General features: G+C 39.3%; 2 protein-coding genes across 4 annotated transcripts in view; both read right to left on the reverse strand.

Moving 5' to 3' along the window:
* Nucleotides 1-530: 530 nt before the first annotated feature.
* pttg1ipa (PTTG1 interacting protein a) lies at nucleotides 531-6538 on the reverse strand (the record flags this gene model as incomplete). Its single annotated transcript, XM_051945723.1, is given in 6 exon segments — nucleotides 531-1299; nucleotides 2440-2486; nucleotides 3139-3204; nucleotides 3646-3724; nucleotides 3727-3747; nucleotides 6397-6538. Coding segments are annotated over 6 exon segments (393 nt in total), but the record flags the coding sequence as incomplete, so codon positions are not given.
* A 2869-nt stretch (nucleotides 6539-9407) lies between these two features.
* The window catches only part of myo10l1 (myosin X, like 1), a 58842-nt gene continuing 46629 nt past the window's right edge, over nucleotides 9408-21620 (reverse strand). For 2 of the 3 annotated variants that reach the window (XM_022201116.2, XM_022201114.2), the window contains 12 exons: nucleotides 20909-21103; nucleotides 19851-20008; nucleotides 19648-19768; nucleotides 19077-19228; nucleotides 17821-17969; nucleotides 17526-17733; nucleotides 16954-17090; nucleotides 16683-16806; nucleotides 15306-15659; nucleotides 14026-14202; nucleotides 13738-13929; nucleotides 9408-12587 (listed from right to left, as the gene is read on the reverse strand). In XM_022201116.2, coding sequence (XP_022056808.2) covers nucleotides 12483-12587; nucleotides 13738-13929; nucleotides 14026-14202; nucleotides 15306-15659; nucleotides 16683-16806; nucleotides 16954-17090; nucleotides 17526-17733; nucleotides 17821-17969; nucleotides 19077-19228; nucleotides 19648-19768; nucleotides 19851-20008; nucleotides 20909-21103 — 2072 coding nt within the window. In that variant the 3' untranslated portion in view covers nucleotides 9408-12482. The remainder of the gene's footprint in view (nucleotides 12588-13737; nucleotides 13930-14025; nucleotides 14203-15305; nucleotides 15660-16682; nucleotides 16807-16953; nucleotides 17091-17525; nucleotides 17734-17820; nucleotides 17970-19076; nucleotides 19229-19647; nucleotides 19769-19850; nucleotides 20009-20908; nucleotides 21104-21620) is intronic. The other variant, XM_022201115.2, reaches the window with a different exon arrangement.

Below are 21620 nucleotides of genomic sequence, written 5' to 3' on the forward strand. Positions count from 1 at the left end.
ACCTTTTATGGTCACCAGTCAAAGGAGTGTCTGTGTAATGGTCACACTATCTAATCATTGTCTTTAAAGCCACACCTGACGAGGGTGTGGTCGGCAATTCGTCGCCAATTGAACAGCTCATAAGTATTTACTGTACTACTGGCTAAATGTATCCCATTTCTAACCAGAATAGAAATTAGATTTTTGTTTACCTTTTTCTTCAAGTCAGAAAAAAAATATCTGTATGATATGTTTATAGTTCCATTCAGTGAAATAAGTCATATGTTCTCCATCAGTTATGGTCATTTCAATTGCTTGCTACTAACAAAAATCAATCCAACTCAATAGTAAAATATCTGATCAAACATCATTGCTTAGTGATTTGTTCATTTTTAAATACCAATTTACTTAGTCAAGGACTGACATTGCTTAAACTTTTAATAAAAGGTGTTTAATTTATTGTTAACTCAGACATTAGAATACCATGTAATAGAAAAGTAGGGCATTAACGAAGACACTAAACACAACACAGAGTCCACTGACAAAATGAATTCTCAGTCTGAAGTTGTTTATTAGGCCTGTATGTATTTACAGGATATAAAGCAATAGTACAAATAAATCCAACTTCAGGACCAAAATCTTCAGCTCAACTTAATGATTACTTCATAAGTTATTCGAGGATGAAGACTATTTTAAACTTATAGTATGAACAGACACATTCCTGTCACTAAAAAGTGCAGCAATGACGCAATAAAAATGGCCTCTGACAATAATGCGTTTCACTTAGAACAGGAAAAAATCACAAAGTACAAAAACAGATCAGAAACTCTACAATGATCTCTAAACTCAGCAGCAACTCAGAGGAACAACCTGAAAATTTACAACTGCAACAGATTTTCCCAATCAAAACTAAAGAATTGTTCAGCTACCAGACTGGATTCTTTCATTCTGTACAATTAAACTTAATATAATAAATAGCAACAGTAGATTGAGCCACAGAATAGACTGCTGTAGTTTTAAGGAACACTGTGGCTACGTGTCTATTCTAGTCTTTGGTTACAGCCTCTTGGGTCATCACAGTAAAAGCAGTATTCTTTGTGTAGACCTGTTCATAACTCTGGAGGCTGCCTATACAAAACTACTAATTACTTTTCTGAAGCTGTCCTATAGTATACATTAATTCTCAGGTCATGTCATTTCTCAGAAGCAAAAGACAGGCTGCAGATGTCTGCTGTATGTTCTTCTCAGTGTTCATGGTGTAAATCTCAGTTGTCAGGTGTTCTCAGGCAAATCTGGAGTATGGATTTTGCCCACTTAGACCTAGAAAACATAAAACAATCAAATAGTGCATTGATTTTAAAGGAATAGTTTGACATTTCTCTATGCTTTGCGGCATTAATTTTACCCTTATTCTCTACAAGCAATCCAGGGCCTGCTACTGAGAATCAACCCCACATTATGATGCTGCCACCACCATGCTTTATAGTGGAGTTGGTGCTTTGCAATGATGTGTAGTTTTAGGCAATCCACCAACATCAACGTCTCGTCTGATTGCTGAGAGTTAATTTTTTGGATGGGTTAAACTTTTTATGGACACTGTAAATATAAGGCTAGCAGGAGATGGTTAGCTTAGCATAGCATAGTGACTGCAAACACCAAGAAACAGCTGACTTTGTTTTGCATGATGGAAAAAATAAAATAATAAAGAATAAAATCCATCATCCAGCACCTGTAAAACTCACTAGTAATGTGACATTTTATTTAGTATACAGCTTGGGATTCAAGTTGGCTCTAAGGACACCCTTTCACCAGTTTTTTTACTGACCATTTCTTTATGAAATTATTGCCATGGGAAACTACATGCATTTAGCTGGTGATTCAGAAAATGCAGAAATATGTTTGCATATTTCATCCTGATTGGCTGTCAAATCAGTTTTACAATACTGGTATTGCAGCGAACAGCCTGCAGATTTGAAATTGAATGGTATTTATCACAGAGAATATTCAGTCAGTAACATTTATTCATAAAGAAAGCATGGTTATGTCAAACTTGGTATACAGTGCAACTCTCTGGGCAGTCTAGCAAACAACCTCTTGTAACACCGGCAAACCTAACCTTTGGGCAGAGCCAGGCAACCTGTTTCCACTCATTGGCACTAAGCTAAGCTAATTTCTGGCAGGGGGTAACATAATATTTTGCATACAAACATGAATACTGTCTCAATCTTCTCATCCTCAGGCAGAAAAGCAAATAAGCACATTTCCCCTAATGTTGAACTACTCCTTCAGTCAGAGTTGTTGTCAAATAGAAAAAAACAGCTTAATGTCATTTTGCAGAATGAATTAATTCTCCATGCAAGTCATGAGTCCACACTCCTCCTAAGATACAGAACCATAAATTGGCGTCACCATGTTAGTGTATGCATTAGTGTCAGCTAGGAGGCTGTTGGGAAAGCTCACCATATTTCTTCCTGATCTCATCGTGTCTCTGTTTCATCTCGGCCTTCCTGTAAAGACAAAATGTTCTTACGTGAGCCGCACCGGTGACTAATGATTTTTTCTCAGACTCGCAAATACGTTCAGCATCATCGTTGGCCACAAATCCAGTTTGGGCTGATATAACAGTGTGACGTGTGCATTTATCCCTGATCTGCTTTGTGCTGTGAAGGAAACTGATATGGATCATGACAAACAATGCAACAGGGGGCAGCTGGTGGCGTCAAGCCTAAGAGAGACTGGAAACTATTCAGATACAAAACAAATATTAAGCAGTACTGAGAGACTGCCTGAAAGTTCCAGCCAAAGGAACTGTAAAAAGAACGCTTAGATGTTCATGAATCTCATACAAGCATTAAATTATTGCTATTATTGTAAGAGTGTATATGCAAATAAGTTTGCTTTCTAAGTGTTTCTGTAGCGAATCTGAATGAACAAATGTAAATCAATGTCACTGAGTCAGCTGTTTTTCAGCTGTAAGGAGAAACTGTTTGTCAGTGCTCAATTGTTTCACTTCATAATTTCATGTTTGAATTGCTCTAAAAACTGAAAATGTGGGAGTTCTGCAGCCATGGCTACTTCAGATCAAACACATTCACAAAAAAACAGACAGATCTGCTAAAACTGTGTTCACTGTCGAGCTCACGTAACATTAATTCTCACCTTTCTTCCTGCTTGGTTCTCATTTTATTGGCATTTCTCTGCATCTTGGCCTCAAACCTTTTGGATCTGAAATGCAAACAGAAGACCAGTGTCAGGTTATGATGTTGTTTCGATCATGGAAAATTACACTGGGCGTGCTTCTAGTGCAGACAGTTAAGGTAACCACATCAAAGATGACACAAATAAACATTATATGATTATACAAGGAAATAGAAAACAATGGGGTTAATGTGCTCAGGATTAATGTGCAAAATCAGGAAACTAGTTCCCATATGAAAGCATTCAAGAGAAATCACTATTCAAATCATTATTGGTTACTTTGTTGTACTCTATTGTTGTTGTCTGTATATTTTTATTTCAGCATCATGTTGATAAAGCAAACAAGAAAATGAGATCTTCCTTTAATATTTCTTCCAATATAATCTGCATGTGTCTTAACTCTGTGGGCATCATATTGTGGAGGATGTTTTGTCAGATAGGTAAAACCACAGCTCGCTGTAAACTCACCCAAAGTTCTCACACTTGCAGCAGCAGAAGAGACAGACCATGAAGGCAATGATGATAATCCCACCAACCACTGCAATGTGATTATCAATATCTGGAAGTTCACTACCGACAAACACATACATGTTAGCAGGAATCAGCAGTCACAGATCTATTTCTGCCTTTATTTCAAGCATAATTACTCTAGGGCTGTAGATAGACTGTAAATGACTGATATGTGGTTTTATGGAATCAAGTATTAATGTAGATACCTGGGAAAAATAATAATGCAGTGGGTAGTGAAAAAGACAGTGCAGGCAGGGTGGAGATGATGGAGAAGAATGCCAGGAGAGATTTGTGACAAATTGGTTACCAGCAAGCATGAAAGTGAAGGCTAATAAGATAGTGGTGAGAGCAGTCATGTTATACGAGCTGGAGATGGCGCCACCGGCTGAAGACAGGAGGTGGAGCTGGAGGCAGCTTTGTTAAAGATGCTAAGATTTGGGAGTGATGAGGATGAGCAGGGTTAGATAAGTGAATACATCAGAGAGACAGTTCAGATTGGTTGATTAAGAGTAAACAAAAAAAGGTCAAAATGAGAGATATGTGTAGGAGAGTTTGTATAGACCAAAGACAAGGTTTGTAGCATGGGAACACGTACAGATTCTGGCCACCATAGGGTGAAAATGAAGCCAAGGGATGGCTTACCAATGTTACAGGCCAGCTGTTTATGGCATTTTACTAGTAGTGGTAGCTAGTTAGATTTAGTCACTAAATAGTCAACTATTTCTTCTAATATATCTGATACCAGCTCCATTAATGATACACAGACATAGTACGTCACGTTTTGTGTACGTCACGCTCTGTAGCTTTCCAGATGTTACAGAACCAGCTTGGAATCACGTCATGAGTTAGTGTGTACTACTGATTGGTACTCACAAAAATATATTGTCTTCAGCACTACAAGTAGTAACTTTAGTTTCAACAAATGCCTCTTATGTCTCAGTCCAATACATCCGTTTTGTGTACGTCACATTTTTGTGTTTTGCCATATTGGACCTGATTTAGAAACATGCCATATAAGCTCTGAAACTTCACTGGATAATACCCAGACAACACCCTTTAAAAATGGTTATAACATTAAATATTTCAAGGTACTTCATTTTTCACCCTATGGGTGGTCAGAATCTGTACGCGTTCCCATGCTACAATACTGAGAGGGCACACAGGTGAACTGATGTGACAGAAGAAGAGGCAGTGGACAGGAAGGCTTGGAAATAGATGTTTTACTATGGTGACCCCTAACGGGAACAGCCGACAGAAGATATGACAGTCAAGAGAGACGTATTCAGATTTTTAACACTTAAATATAAATATTATTTCTAAAGCGTAAAACTACTCAATAGAAAGCCACATTATCAAGATCTCACAGAACTATTGTGGATATCAAAATGCTGCATTCATGTCTGGAATGCAATTCCTTTAGTAGGTGTTGAATGAGGTCTGTTCTTCCAACAGTGCCACGTTGAAACAACAATAGGGCTTCCCCAAAGACCGCTAGTTATCTAAATTATCACTGTGTGGTGCAGCATTAGCTGAACCATGAGGAAAGCAACCCTTACCAAAAGTTACACCAAAAGTATACAGAGATAGATGCCTTACTGACTGTTCAAGGGGGTTAAATCACAGAAATATGCATTTTGTTGTAGCCTGCTTGCTATCTTACATCTACCTGCTTTTATGATTGTGGACAGCTTTATCTAAGGTAAAGTATGATGCTAGCAATAAGAAACACTCAGCTGTATGGATATTTGAGGCCATTTATTGTGATCTGAAAATGTCACAATGAAAAATTTGTCGATATCAGTTTTTAAAATGACAATGAATTTTTTTCATAAAAGTCCTTCAAGTTTGGTTATTTAAAAACAGTATGTTACTGAATGGAACCTCAATTCACCTCTACTTGTAGCAGTTAAATTAAAGCTGAATTATATTCAAGTTAAGATAGGAAACATTATTCAAATGTGAGAAAAAAATCTAGCCTGTAAAACTAAAAATAAATCCAACTATAATTAAATATACCTGACTAATATAATAGTGGTGTGGGCAAGTCTAATATTACAGATATTGACAGATAGCTACAGTAATATATACTCAAATAATCCAGACTGGCAGCCCTACACAGTATTTGACTTACTTCTCTCTAAAATTGAGTGATGTCAAAGTATAAAGCGGAACCAGATGAAAACACTAGTGCCAATACTTCAAATTTGTGCTGCCAGTGTAGCAGTTTTAACGGAAATGCTTTGCACAAAAATGCCTAAAATAACACCATAAACATATTGTTGGAGCCATTATTTATGTTCATTATGTTTCTTTAATTTTTACTATTGAGTGGCCATATTATTAAGTTTCGTAGTGATATGTAGGGGAGCTAGGGTCCTGGGTTTTAAAAGCTCCACGTAATAGGCCAGGTGTGTCGGATGGAGAGCAAACAATTTTTGACTGTGCCAGGCGTGGCAGACAGGTTTGTTTGTATTTCAAAGTTAAAGGAAATGTTTTACTTAATGGACAATAGTTAAAGGAATAAACGGATTGATATATCCAAAGAAGAATGTGTAGAGGACATTTCTGTTCGATTATGTTTGCCCAGAGCACGCGTCCAAAAGTAATATACCATCCGCTCACAGCGGCCTTTAAACTGGGTTTTAAAGGCTGCTACACATATCTTTAAATAACTATTAGTGGACATGCTGTGATATCTGTGTGTCTTACTCCAGCAGAGGCCCCAGCGAGCGTCATTCAGTGGACAGAGTGAATGAGGAGGGAGGATGGTCCTCACTGGATATGTGATGCAGGACTTAGTTTTGATGCACCACCAAGCACTGCAATCCCAAAACACATTGAAGGAGCCTTTAGTTCAAACAAACAATGGGTATTCAGGACAATGCAGGATGTACTAGTAGATAACACACTCACAAACAGCAGAAAATGGAAGGAGGGTGTGATTGCATGACAGATCAGTTACTCCTCAAACCAGTCTAACAGGTAGATGTGGAGTGGAGCCGCTAGCTATGGTTCCTCCACTTGAGACATCTTTTTTTCTTTTTCAGTGACAACACCACACACACACCTCGCACAGTGTAAACCCAGAATATAATCGCCCCAGCAGAAATGAGAGCTTACCGTCACATTGTTCAGTACATTCCTCACAGCTGTCCCATTTTTTCGCTTCACAAGCTGCAGGAAAAAAGGTAGTTCGGTTCAAAAAAAAACTCAGAGACGAGGAAATGAAGTGGACAAACTCGATTTCTTGAGAAAGTTTTAACACAAGAGTGATTTAATGTGTGGAGATTAGCCCAAAAACGTGAGAGGCAGATTAAATGAGGCCTGTAGGGTTTGTGCTCAGTGTGTTCTTTTTTTTTTATAACTACTGATAATCCTCTGGGACTTTTCCATGGAGAAAAGCACAGTAAAACACACAGGCTGTGGAGCAGTCATATTATTATCAGCAGACACACACAGGACAACAGCCGGGTTTGTGTCTGCGAGGCCATGTATCTGTAAAATGCTGTGGGTGTAAACAAAGTCTCATTCTTATGTGGTCAATTTGTTTGGAGCTACTGCTTCTGGTGTCTTTATTCTAAAACAATTAATGGCCCTTGGGGCTGAGGAGAGTTGAAAGAAGTCTCAGTGTTCCTGCTGAGAGATTTCAACAACAGACAAAAGATATGAAACTAGATCAGACACAATGCTTCCATAAAAACTCTGTTTTTCTTGCTTTTTTGTTTAGCTTTAGAGGTTGACGAAGAAAATGGCCTTTAATAGAGATTTTCTAACTTATTTTATGGTAAATAATCATTTTTGGATTCTGGACTTGAATAATTTTAAGTTTCATGAATCAGCCCTTTAAGACATATTTTTATGACATTAAGAGTCCAAAGTGAGAAAACTGAGATTAATTCAGAGCCAAATAAAGTCTCACTGCACACAACTTGTACCGATATACACCATGATAATAAAAAAAATTATGACGCCGCTAAAACAGAGCAGGTGAAAGGAAGAAGTCATTTTTTGCTGCCTTTAAAACCTCAGTCACCACAACCACTGATTTTCCTGATCCTACCTTGGTTAGTTGCGGAAGACTGAGCGAAAACTGCCCCCAAACCGAAGACAAGAAGCAGAGCAGGGAGTAAAATCCGTGTTTCCATCATTCAGCCGCTTAAACGCAGATTATTCCAGCTGATTTTTATGTCTGAGAAGATTTGGGACACCTAAATGAGCGCTGAAAGGAGGACGAAATGTACTGGCAGCGTCTCGCTGCACTGGCTCAAACTCGTGAAGTGACTTTACCGAGAAGGAACCAGACGCAGTCCTGACGCACGCTCATTACGCACACGGACAAAGGAGGGGAGGCGCAGCGTTGTTGCTTCTTTCCAAATGCAACATTCAAAGTATGTGCAGACGTGCAACAGCAAAATCTTATTTACGGCCAAAAAACCAACACACCAAAGACAGAAAAGGTGAGGAATGAATGATAACACATGGCATAATTGCATAGTTTACCAAGTTACTGTGTTTTATGTGTAGTTTGTGTCAACTCACAAGGTCGTCAGCAAATAAACACTAACGTACTTGCATGTTTGTAAAATAAAATAAATAAAATAAAAAGTAAAATTTACTGATTTGATTATGTCTGCAGAGATGATTTTAATGGGTTGGGTCGACATAATAATGTTGGTAATTGCGTCAACTTAATATTCTGTGTGATTTAAACTCAATTTTCTGCATTAGTTGATTTAAAACTAAATTTATGTTGAGGTAACTTAATGAAATTGCCTTGAAATTCTAATTATTGTTTAACTTTAGTTAAGGATTTCAAGTCCCCTCTTCTGTCTTAACATGCCGGGACAACTTCAGACGGTTCAGACTGCTAATTATAATGGCTTAGATTGTGAAGGAGAAACTAATTCCCCTTGAATCACTGTTGTTTGTTCATTCAACATAATTGCATTAGAAGTTTGCTTAAAGATTATGGTTTTTGCTGAGCCCAAACATTATTTGTCGATTGCATTTGTGTTGTTTCTTCTGAATCCATCAAAGGGTCACAAGATGAATCAAAAGAGTGAGAAAAGTTTAAAAGGGAGAAAAGAAGGAAGAAAAACTAAAGTCTGAAACTAAAATTCATATTAATTTTCAAAATTTTTACTCTAAGCATGTCTTTTTTTTTTGGAGTGGCTTAAAGGGGAAATCACTCCATTATGGAACTGTACACAACTCATACTATTCGATGTAGGGATAAGCTCACAATTCCTTATTAAAATGTAGCTTGGTTGGTACTTGTGGTGCTTTTACTTGGTTTCTGTTAAGTCAGATGAGGAGATCAAAGGCTCCACACTGCAGCTACTTAGCATAAAGACTGGAAACATGGCTTGGCTCTGCCCAAAATCAGTCTAAAGACACATCTGAAGCTGACAAATTAGAAGTGGCATCTTATTTGTTTAAACAAATCAGATTAAAAATGATTAAAATGAAACTTTATCTTGGTATAAGAGGGGATTTTCTGATTCCAATTGTTTTAGTGCATACTAAAATACCTGCAAAAGCAAAAAAGTATCTGCACATATACGTCCGTAAACAATCTGAAATGAACAGTTCTTTGTGACAAGCTAAGCTATCCAGCTGCTGGCTAATGCTTTACATTTGAACCACATGTATGTAAATATAAGTACTTGAGTAAAATTACAAAGAACCTGTCAAAATAAGAGCACTAAAGTGACATTAAATAGAGGACAATTTCAATAATTTATTAAAGCATAATTTTGTAAAGCCAGTTACAAATTAAAAAAAAGAACAACACACATATCTCTCTCTTTCTCTTTTTTTTTCCAACAAGCACAATGTTTCACTATGTAATGATGATAATGAGCATAACATAAGATAAGAATGGGCCCCACTCTGGCCGCCTGCGGCTGATAACAGGACCCTTCGTGATGAAGTTGCCCTCGACGACAGATCTGTGATCAGGTAGTTTAAAATCTCATTTGTCTGTTCCCTTTAGCAAACACACTGATCACATCTCAGCAACTACAGGGCAAGTTCTTCTTACTCAGTGTAATATCAGTGACAGACAGAACCACAGATGTAGAATAACTAGAACAGACCGCTCCGGGTTCCCTCTTATTTATGGCTTATAAACTGGACTTTTTTTTTTTCCAGTTTTGCACGTATTTTAGCCCAAACCAAAAGCGAAACTGGAACCTCTGAGTGAGTTCTGTTTATTCTACGTCTATAGGCAGGATCCCAGTGGGCTGTGTGTATGCAGTCAAGGGCGAAGCGACAATTAAAAACACTGAGGTCATTTTTTTTTCTAGAAAATTGGGGCACTTTAGCAAAGCTGGTTTACATTCTCCATTTAAAATTGTACGTTTAGGTGAATTTGGGTGTTGTTTTATTTGAATAAAAGACCCAGTATTTCATGAAGAAAACTGTGTGAAAAACCTTGTGTGTGTCTGTTTGATCAACATTTCTTTTTGTATCTTGGATTCACAACCTCAGTGTTTCTAAAATCATGGCTGCCGCCCTGTTCTGTATGTGGTGCTCCAGATAGACAACAGACTATTTCACCTTAAGAACTTCACTTAAATATCTGGTGTAAAAAGCAGCATCATTTTGTTTGGGGCAAATACTAAACCTCTTATTGCCACATAAAGTAGTTTAATTAGACAATTCACTGGACCGTGTTTTGATTTTGGACTGTAATTTTCCGCGTTATCTCAGTAGTCCAGAGGGAAACACTGTGTTTTCAGCGTTTTTTGTCTCTGGGGTTTTATAAGTGAGGGATGCTGCCGCCTTACTGCAGTCCGGTGACACTTTCAGTCCATAAACACACGCGCGCACACACACAAAGCAGTGATGACTTTCAGCATTCCAAGTGCACAATTAAATAGTCCAAACCCACATCCTCACAGTGTCTAATCTGCTCCTCTTACACTGAGACTAAAAAAGAAAGTCCAGCATATTTTCAGCCTTCCAAAAAAGACCTTGCAATACATACAGTACAATAATAAATAAATAACCCTCCCCTGAAATCCCATGCTTTTTCCCGTTAACTCACAATTACAACACCATTCTTTGCAAAGGTTAGTCATGTAAATACAGCTTATTTCCACGGAATACACTCAGTAAAATCACTTCTCTTTTCTCATTTCCCTTTTCTTTTCCCAACAGTTTGCATTACACCATTAATACGCTCACACGCGCACACACACACACGCACACACACACACACACACACAGCAGCAATCCAGACACAGCACTTCAGGGTGGTTAAGATAGCTGGGGGCATACAGTTAAGAATATCAGTAATAATAAAAGTCACATTTTCAGCTTTTAACAGGCAGTAGACAAAGACAAACTGGAGCGTGTATGCGTTTTCACTTAAATCTCCTGATCTCCTCGGTAAAGAAAAAAAACAAAACGTCAGATTAGCTTGAGCAGACGAGGATTTACAATATGTTATGGCTCCAATTAATGCTGCAGGGTGAGTGCAGCAAATAACAACGATGAGAAATTGCTCAAAAACGCCGTGAAAACAACGACCACGATAGCAGCCACGTCTCATTATGGTCTGTGTTTCTAACTTTGCCGTGAGTCACATTAATGGCACAGCCAGTGAATGGTGTACAGTATTGGCATCATATTCAGACATACAGTGGCCATTATTTCACACCGCTCACTTGCATGTATTTTACATGACAGGTGTCACATTGCATTTAGTATGGCATCTATATTATACTGTACAGTGCAGTGACCACCAAAAATTTCATTAATAACTCTTATCATAATGTGTGATATACAGTACAAAACGATACATGTTTGTTCAGTTATGTGAATATACAGATTTATGTGTTATATCTAGACATAAATAGGGAAATGTTTAGTCGGATACTATTGTGGATTATCCTTGTAGAGCCAAGAGAGACTTCTAGCCATGCACAGACTCTCTGTGTCAAACTGACCAAAGAGTCTCCAAAGTAAACCCTCTCCTCTTTTCTTCTCGAGAATATCTACAGGATATTGTTCAGGAATATTTAAAGCCACCTCCTTTGGCTGCGTTTTCTTGCGGCCACACAGTGGCACCGACGAATGTAGGGGGTTTTGTGGGCCCCGAAGAAGAAGAATCACCATCGAGTCCTTTCTCTCAGATGTGATTCCAGCTGATGTTACAGATAAAAGACAGAGAGAGAACGACAGAGAGAGAAAAGCAAGCAAGAACAAGAATTCAGCATTAAAACTTAACTGCAATAGCAAACGATGATGCAACAGGAGTGAGGACACATGAAGAGAAAGAGAGAGACTCTGAAATTGGAGGAGGAGTGAGATAGAGAGAAAGAAATTGAACTGAGAAAGTGTGGCTTTCTTCTGTCTGGCAGTGCACTTGGGGGTGGAGGAGCCACCTGGGACTGGCTGGGCGGCTGCGTTGTGCTTGAATTTAGTTTGTCCAAAGAGGAAAAATCGGAGAGAAGTTTGGAGTGTGCTTGAACATCTACATGCAGGACTACAGCTGAGGGGGTTATGTATTTGTCAGAGCAGCCCCAAAATATTTCTTTGTCATGCTCGTTTTTACCGGTAAATAGCCCAAGTGAAACCCAGGCCAGTAGAGTGTGCGTTTGGCTTCTGTGTCCACTGTTCCCCGATTTGCTTACTGACGCTCGTCCACATCTCTTGATTCAACCTCGATAATTTGGCTGCTTGGTGCGACTGCCGTCATTAAAACCAACCAACCGATGCAGGGGGGGCTGAGGCGTCTGTTTGCCGCTGGAAGGATGAACCGAGGCGCTGTGACTGGCTGGTGGCGATCACCTGACCCAGGAACTGCCGACGCTGGTCACGGACATGATGCTGCAGCGTTTCTTCACCATCATGTTAATGTAGGCCCTCATGATCTTGGTGATCTCTCCAACCTAAAGAGCAAAAGACACATTTTACACACTTGGCCTTTATACCTGCCCAAACTAAAAATCTAAGGATCATCTTCAGACTGTACAGCAAATATTTTAACCACAACCAAGAGTTGTGATCATAAACCTCCTCTTTTCGCTAATGTAAACTGATCTCCGGCATGTTTTAAAATTGAATTTAAGGTTTCAATTATTGATTTTAAAGTCCTTCTTGGCCTCTCTTCTAAATATATCTCTGAGCTTTTGTACTGCACATACCAGTATGCAGAGGTCTTTTGTTACTGACCTTTTTTAAGCCTTAAAACACTTTTCTTTTTTTTTCTGAGAGCCTGATTTTATTTGAGTTTTATTACCTTTGCACGGTCTTTTTCCAACTCTGTATTGGTTATTTAACACCAAACTGTTGTTTTTCCCCTGTATTTTACCTGAAAAACCTCAGAAATGTATGACTTGTCTGTTTTTGCTGTCTTGTGAAGCACTTTGCAACTTCAGTTTAGAAAAGTTCTACATAAATTGTTGTTGCTGTTGTTATCGTTATTATTATATGTGATTAAGGGTTAGCTGTAGTAGTAGCATTGTTCTGTAGATTGCAAAATCCCTCTGTCAGTCAGAAAATTTAACCTCCATTGCCTAAATACCTGCAAAACTAATGACATTCCCATCATCCCTATACATCTTTATACAGTAAACTATAGTGATGAACATGATAAAGATGATAAAAATCATGTCATTGTGAGCATTTTATCCTGCTTTCATTAGCTTTCATCCCAAATCTGTAGCTGTAGACTCTTATTATTGCCAATTTGTACAACTAAAAGGATACGTGTGCACTGTTTTTTCTTTCAAAATGCAAATTAATATGTGGAGGGCCCCGTCTCAGACTGATGCCTGCACTCGATCCCCACTCAGCCCATAATTTCACCTTCTCCTCCTTCGTCCTGCCTCCTGCCTTGACTGATTTAACCAATACCTGACCTCAGATCGAGCAGCGCTGATCTTCACTGCACTTGCTTTAAAGCTCAGCCAAACTGCCACTAAGTGCAGCTGTGATTTAGAGTGAGTATCTCCACTTTGTCTCTCCTGTTTGTGTGCTTGTGACACTCGGGTAGATTGTAGCTGTGGCTTTTGACACACTTGAACAAGGAGCTCTCACCAGTGGAGTCTCGAAGAACATCTCCCTCTCATCCACGATGATCTTATAGGTGCAGGGCTGCGAAGCTCCAAAGAAGGTGATGTGTTCGTACTGGAAAGTCTCCAGAGGTTTGGGTTCACCTCGTTTATACACAGACACGTTGTCAGCACTCACACCGAGCCACAGATCATGAGGGAAACCGCCCTCTTTACACTGCAGAGGGAAGAAAGAGGAGAAAGCAAGGGTTGTCAGGTATTTTTATATGTAGGTATCCCTGAAATTCATCATGTCATCTTCTTATTTCCTCACCTCCACATCAAAAAGAGTGGATCCGTATCCAGGCCACTCCTTAATGATGCTCATGTATTTAAGCATGGCCTGGTGCTGCGGCATCCCCTGCAGACGAGTCCATTTCTCCAGTACGCTGGTCCGTGTGGCGGACGTCTCCTCCTTCACCCACATTTCCAGCATCTGCTCCTCCTCCACCTGAAACAATCGGTTCGTCTTCTGTCAAACTATCAATCAGACATTGATCTAGTGAGCTAGCAGCTCTGTCATTTAGTAAAGGGGATTTTGACTGAAATTATGGGAATGCAGAGATTCATTCAGATCAGCACTGCAAAGTAAAGGTAACGCTTTCTAACTATTATCTTGTCACAACAGACAGCTTTAAATGATTTCAAATTAACAATTTTCCAGCTTTTGAACATTTACACATTTCATCACCAAATACTGCCCAACTCACCAGCACCTAATCAAACAAAAGACAAAAGCTCAACTCAAGTCAGTTTCTTTACGGATTCTGACAGTTTACTTAACATTTGTCAATTTTGCAAGAGTATAAAATATTTTTTGCACCATAAAATTAGCAAATAAATCATCTGATCTGTCACTAGAAATAAATTGAGCAAGCACATGAAGTGCCAGCATTTGGGAAACTAATTCATATCTTCAGGGCAACCTGAAAGCAGAGTGATTAGGATGCAAAAAAAAAAAAAGACTACAAAACTACACTTACAATGCTTTATTTGTTTTGTCAAAAAGTACTAATGAGCTCCAATCCCAGTAGCAGTGAATTACGCATTAATACTAGTCATATTAAACAGCATTATAGGATCATTAATTTTACTTTTAGGGTGAAATCTTAACACTTTAGTTGACACTTTAGAACGATAGAAGATGTTTTGTGGGATTTTCGGCTTTTTTTATAGGTACAGTATAGAGAGACAAGAATTGTGGGAAAGATAGAGGAGGAGAATGGTATGCAGATAATAGTGCCACTTACTCTATTTACTTAAAGTCAATGTGTATAGAATGGGTTCTTTTTTTATGATGCATTCAAAGTGTCATATTCAACCTCATTGTCTCCATTTCCTACAGTGTTCCCTTTTCTCCCACTAGGGTGCACCATTGCAGGAGTTTTAAAATTGTACACATAGTAGCTTTAAATAAAACTTTGAACAGAAAATTCAACTGCAACTGAATCGGAGCTATTCTAGATTTTTGTTATTCTGGCACCAACACGATGTGATCCAACACTGACACTTAAAGATGAAATGTGGCCTGCATCCTTGTTAAAATAAGAATACCTTCTGCTTCTTCAGTGAACCCGTTTTGAAGCTTCTCCTGAGGGTGCCGTCCAGGAAGCTCGGGGTCTTTCGTTTCTCTGCTCCGGGCCCGACACCACCCGGTCCACCTGCTTGGCCTTTTCCATCTCCAGCACCTCCAACTCCTCCTCCTCCGGCCCCGCTCGCTGCACCGACGCCGGGTTTGGTGGAGTGCAGGATGCGGTTGCGAAGACGTCCGATTGGATAAACGCTTCCCAGGCTCCATCCTGCCCGACCTGCCCCGTCGCCGTGGAGATACTGGAGGCGTAAAGCGGCGAGATGCTGCAAAGTCTCCTCTGAGGCTGGGAAGTGACCACTTATCAAAGACTCATGGGCCTGAGAGACAACAGATCAAAGCGACAAGAGATTGTACAGTTTAAACAAATTAATTTAATTACATTGTGAATGATCACATAGAGTATAACAACAGTTTTTTTTTCTCACATGCAAATTATAGAAATTAACTTGATATGAGCATACATAAATAATAAAAGTTACAACAACAAACATTTTAAAAATCTGCAAATGCAAACATGGTTTAATTTGTGACAATAATTAAACTGAAGAACACCAAGAGATTTTAATGCCCAAAGGACCGACTACAAAGTCAAGGTTTTGTTTCTGCAGAGGACGACACTCAGAGGGAATCTGAGACTGTCGCACTTCTGAGACATCAGCAGACTAATTTGCTTAATCTTCCTGGGGCGCCGTCCCTGCTGTGGAAATGCAAATTACAAAGTGACGGATGAGCTTTGACCCTTGAGAAAGTCACAAACGTCTCACTAGTTTTTGGAAATCTTCGGTAAAGTTAAGAAATTAGTGCCACTATAGTTTGAAACTGCTTGGCAATATCTGGCCCAGTTGTGAGGTAAATCTGACCTAAAGCTTAGAAACAAATTTACTTCTCAAGATAACTAAATTCGTTTGCAAGGCCCCAAGTTTTACAGATGGGCAACAGAAAGCATCCTAACTGTAAACATCACAAAATGGTATGGGATGTGCATAGTGTTAGACAGGAAAGCTCTGCAGTAAGTCATTAAAACCACCCAGAACATCACCAGTATCCATCTACCAGCTAGACAAGGTGTCTGCATGGAGCCCAAAAGACACTTATAGACCACCCAAACTACAACCTGATTACACTGCTGTGATTTATTTTCTCTTACTGTGGCAATAATAAATTCGTCTTCCACTGTTCAGCATGAAAATAGGTTCATATTTGTTACTTGATTATTTATCATTTAAACAACTTTTTTCTATATATTTTTTGTATGTGAGTAGCATCAAGGACTACATCTGCAATTCCTTTATACAATGGTGTGTTGCATGATAATAAATAAACTAAGTCTCTACTCTTACCTGTTCAAACATGAAAGCAAACTCCACTCCCTCTTTGGGCATGCTCTCCACGTCCAAGAAGCAGTAGAGCTTGAAGTACAGTTTCCATTCTCCTTCCTCCTCCTCTTCTTCACTGCCTGCCAATCTGAAAGAAAAATGGACAAAGCAGACACAGGATGAGTCACTGCAAAGAATAAGACAGCCACAACACACTGTTAACGGAAAAAAGTAAAATGGACACCTATTTAAAGCCGTATTTACAGTTTCATACTGTACATAGAAACTGAGATACCTCTCAAATTTGGCCAGAACATCGGCCACAATCACTCTGCTCTCCAGAGCTCGGTCTGTAAAGGCATTATGCTCAAACAGAGAAAACAGGTTCTTGCTGTCCTCCATGGCCAGACCTCTGATCAGCTTCTCCACGACCTGCAGCAACAGCATTAAAACGCTGATTAGCACATCAACACTGACTGATCTGATCTTGAACTGCGGTTTCAGTCCACAGTTATTTTCCACTTTTGTGCATTTTTTTCTTTTGTATATTCTCCTAGCTTCATTTTTGGTCTGTTTTTCCTTCTTACAACTGCCATATAATTTGGTATGGAGTCTCTTGACCTCATTAACTTGAATGCACTTCTCTTGTAAAGTCAGTTGGAGGCAAAATAAGAATTAGGTCACAATACTTTAATAGCAGTTCCCTTAAGAATATATGTGAAGGATGTTTCAGGTTGACAATATTCACTATGTAGGGAAGTATAAGTGCAACATAAACTCAGAGAGCTATGGCAACTTCATACTAACACAACCTTGTACCTCCAAGGTGGATACGGCATGTTACTGTGTGTGTGGGTCTTTATGCACCTCTCCAGCGGTGGTGTGTGAGTTGATGGAGATCTTGCAGGAGCCTCCTCCATGACAGTAGACGGTGGTGCTCATCTCCTGTCTCACCAGCAGGGCGGCGATCTCCTCCTGAGAGGGAACAAACTCACGAGTCTTGGTCTTCTTCAGGGACTCCCCGATGAAACTGGCGTAGCGCTCGATCTCTGTGCCGGGGTAACGCTCACGTACCCTGAGACACAAATACACAAAACACATTTAGTGTATGTTCCTGTTTGGGATGCATTGGAGAGGAAACGTCCACTTTGCAGACTCTCACCTCTTGAGGTGGAAGCGGAGGTATCTGAGGATGGCTCGGCTGGGTAGGAAGGTGCAGCTCATGCAGGTGAGCAGGTGCCAGTGTGCTCGATTGGCTGGACTGTTAGGCTGAGGCACATGATTGGTCTGCTTGATCGCCTGACAATATACCTAAAGGATAAAAAGATAAAGGGGGTTAGAGTGCAAACAAAGCTAGACATTTTTTGCTGGCTAAAGTTGCATGCTAACGGAATAGTTTATGTTCCTCACGACTTCATTGAGATCTATCCACCACGGCGACAGAGAGCTTGTTGTGCTTTGTGTTCAAATTCCTGCAACTTTTCGCACACTTTGGAAATTCTTCCATGGATCCTGTTGCCATTGAAAGCTGCAGGTATTCAACAAACTCAAAGGGCAGACGACTACTAACAGCCAGAAGTAACAAACTAAACTTCAGCTTTTGTTTTGTCAAAAACACCAAACTGCATTCATTTTTAGTGGGTGTCATTAATCTGACATGTGATTTTTAGTTTCATCACAATTTTACAGACGTTTCAGTTGGCAACATAATAAATGTGAAACTGTACAACAAAGTGAATAAGAAAGGTGCTTTGTGATTTTGGCACTCAAATTTTGTCTTCAGTATCCTCAGTGATGTTTCTGGACCAATAATTGTGTTGAAATGCGAAAAAAGCCTTCCTTTAATCACTTTACATGGCTCAGAGTTCAACAGCTTGAGCATGTCTGTCTTTAAATGTGACAGTATACAGTTCAGACTTGAGCAGTGCTGAAAGTGACATAGAAATGTTACTCGGTCTGGCCTAGTGAAATAGATCCTGGAAGACAAAAGCAGGTCTAAAGAACCTGCTCTGTTTGACCTGATTCATCTGAAAGTGTACCAACAAGGCAGCACACAGACCTGCTTATGCATGCTGCCACTGGGCTTTACAGGCTTCTCAAACTGACTTCCGATGTGGTAATGACCTGCACCAAGAACTCCCTTCTTTGAACACATACGTGACCAGGTTTCTCATTTAGACATGGAGCTAACAAGCTCGGTTGCTCAAGATTAAGGGAAAGAAGTGCACATCTGAGAGAAGCTTAGCTGGAACATTGCAGGAATTCTCATAATGTCATGACAACAGTGTGACATATATTACATGAAAGTGTTCAGTATATGTTCTTTGTCTTTGATTCCAGTGTGTAAAAGTGTTGGAATCATATTTTTCTTTTCAATGGGAAGTCAACAACATTTTTTTTGTATGTAAATAGAAGTACCTCATCCCTGAGAGGGCGCAGGTCCTGGCAGGTCTGCAGGATGCCCTGAATGATGGGCACAGTGTCTGCCAGCGTCTCCATCTCCTGCAGTGAGTTGAAAACTCGCACCGCCTCATCCTGCAGGCTGGCGTAGCCCTGCTGCCTCTGTACTACTTGGAGGAAAAATGAAGAGCGAAAAGGTCGGTGAAAAAAAAATGTTTAGTGAAGAAGGAAAAACAAGCAGGGTATCCATAGCACCAAAGATAAGTGCAATAACAACATTAAAAATTAGATGCAGGGATCGTTGTGGTGCTTTTGTAAGAATTTTGGAGTAATGTAGAAAGAAATACAACATATTGTAGAACTGAGTTAATGTGGAGATCACGTCAAAATACAGCTGGCCAAAGGAAAAATGTATTAGTTCTTTGGAAGATAAATATTTGTAGCTTTCTGACACAGTTCCATTTGTGAGAGTGAAAAGTTTGGTTTTGACCTGCAGAGGGCAATAACATGCATGAGAGCCTCTAAAACAAGGAGAACAGCGGTAACAAGGGAAGCAAGAAGCAGACGTTTACGAGGAAGTTTAACTCACAGCTGGTGACCTCTCCGTAAGGCAGCGGGAGAAGAGGGGAGTGCAGAGGATGCTGGGTGTATCTGAGGATGGGGTTCCTCCTGTACATCTGCTCCACTATTTCATGGTTCACACTGTTCTCCTGAGAGACACAAAAACTGATCTGAAACACATGCTTCTGCTGATGAATTTGAACATGCTCATTTACTGTGTTTGTGTTTTACCTTGATGTCTCTGATGAGCTGCAGAGTTGGAGTTTCTATCGGGGTCTTGCTATCTATGACTCCCTGTATAGCAGCCGTCCACCTCATGGCCTCATTCAGCATCTTAGTATAAAGGCGGTAGGAATGTTTCCTCCCGTACACGATGATGTTCCAGTAGCCTGAAAACACAGGACCCAAATGAATTCATTATTTCACCCACTGAACCACAAAACCAAGCGGCAGATTTGAAACGTGATATTGTTTGAAAATCATCCTCAAGCTTAAAATCATGATATTTTGTCAAAATCACATTTTTCAAAATGTCATGTTTAAAAATTCTGCAAAAACTAACTTGAAAAAAACTTTGCATCTTTGCAAAACCATGAAACCATGAGTGACTGAGCTGCAACCAAGTGTAACATAACAAAAATTCATTTTTAAAAAAAAATCTGTACCGGGTTGAACTGCAGGCTGTGTACACACAGAGCAGAAAGGAAACGAGTATGGAAACAAATAAAAAATGAAAATAGTAAAATATTCATAGCATATGCAGCCCCCATTTCTTCTCCAGTATTAATAACATCTTAGGGAACTTTAAAAATAGTTGTACATTAAGTCAGTTTTTTAAATTATTTTGTTTATGTAAAATTTATTTTCAAAGAAATGCAACATTTAAAAAATACATTTTTTATGATTTATTTTGTTATAAATTTACCATAAAGCCCAAAAGACATGTCTCAGTTCTCTATGCTTCCATAGAGGTATAGGACTTTATTTTACAGTGAAAAATCTGCCTGCAGTGAGTAAAAATGTGACAGAAGCAGAAAACACTAAAAAAAACTTCTGGGTTTCAGAGGGTTAAAAATAAAATGAAAATAATTCCATTAAGGGAATAATTAAGTTTCATGAGAGATGTATATAATTATATTTAACTCAACTGAATAAAATCCAGCTGCTGGTGCACTTTTCCATTTCTATAATTGTAAAACAAGAATCCTGCATGTATCTCCAACCTCAAACGTCTAATCCCTGCTTAAATGTGCCCTTCTTGCCTCTTCGTTTCATTTCTCAAAATTCACCTGTCTCCCTGTGCACCCGTTCATCCGGCTGAATGACAGAACAGAGGGAGTTGAGGACCAGAGTTCCCATCTTGGAGGAGTTTTTCTCTGAACTCTTGTAGTAATCCAGGGAGTTGTGGGTCAAAACAAACCAGCGCTTCTTCAGCTTCAGGGAGGTGCTCTTGGCGTTCGTCTTCATCTCCTTTTGCAGCCAACCTGAAAGATGATGAAAGAGGAAAGAAAGATTAAGAAATATGTAGTAATAATTATAGCTGGGATGGATGCCATTTATATTTCTATGTGTGAGAGAATGATACATTGTGCCAAAACCAACAAGAAACTGCAAACATTACAGTACAGTGGTTTCTGAAAAGGTTGCATACAGATATTTAAACACATTTTTCCATTTTGTCACTGATGTTTTCAGCAGCAGCTTTCATGTTCCTGCTTCAAACCACCTCTTTAAGTCTTGTTCTATTTACCAGTTGTCACTAGAATCATCCCAGTATTAGGTGGCTCAAAACATTCACACAGTTTGGTAAAAGTGATGAACTATACAAATGTTTGAAATGCTTGTAAAAGCTTGAAAGTGTCCCCAAAAAATACCCAGATGAAGACTTTGGGTCGAGATGCATTGGTCAGTTAGTTCACCTATACTTAAACAGTTAATTAATTATATTATTTCACCAGAAGACACATGCTTTAGCTCATTTCCATGCTTGTCTGCACTCTG

The sequence above is a fragment of the Acanthochromis polyacanthus genome, chromosome 1 (assembly GCF_021347895.1).
Source record: "Acanthochromis polyacanthus isolate Apoly-LR-REF ecotype Palm Island chromosome 1, KAUST_Apoly_ChrSc, whole genome shotgun sequence".
NCBI classification, from domain to species: Eukaryota; Metazoa; Chordata; class Actinopteri; family Pomacentridae; genus Acanthochromis; species Acanthochromis polyacanthus.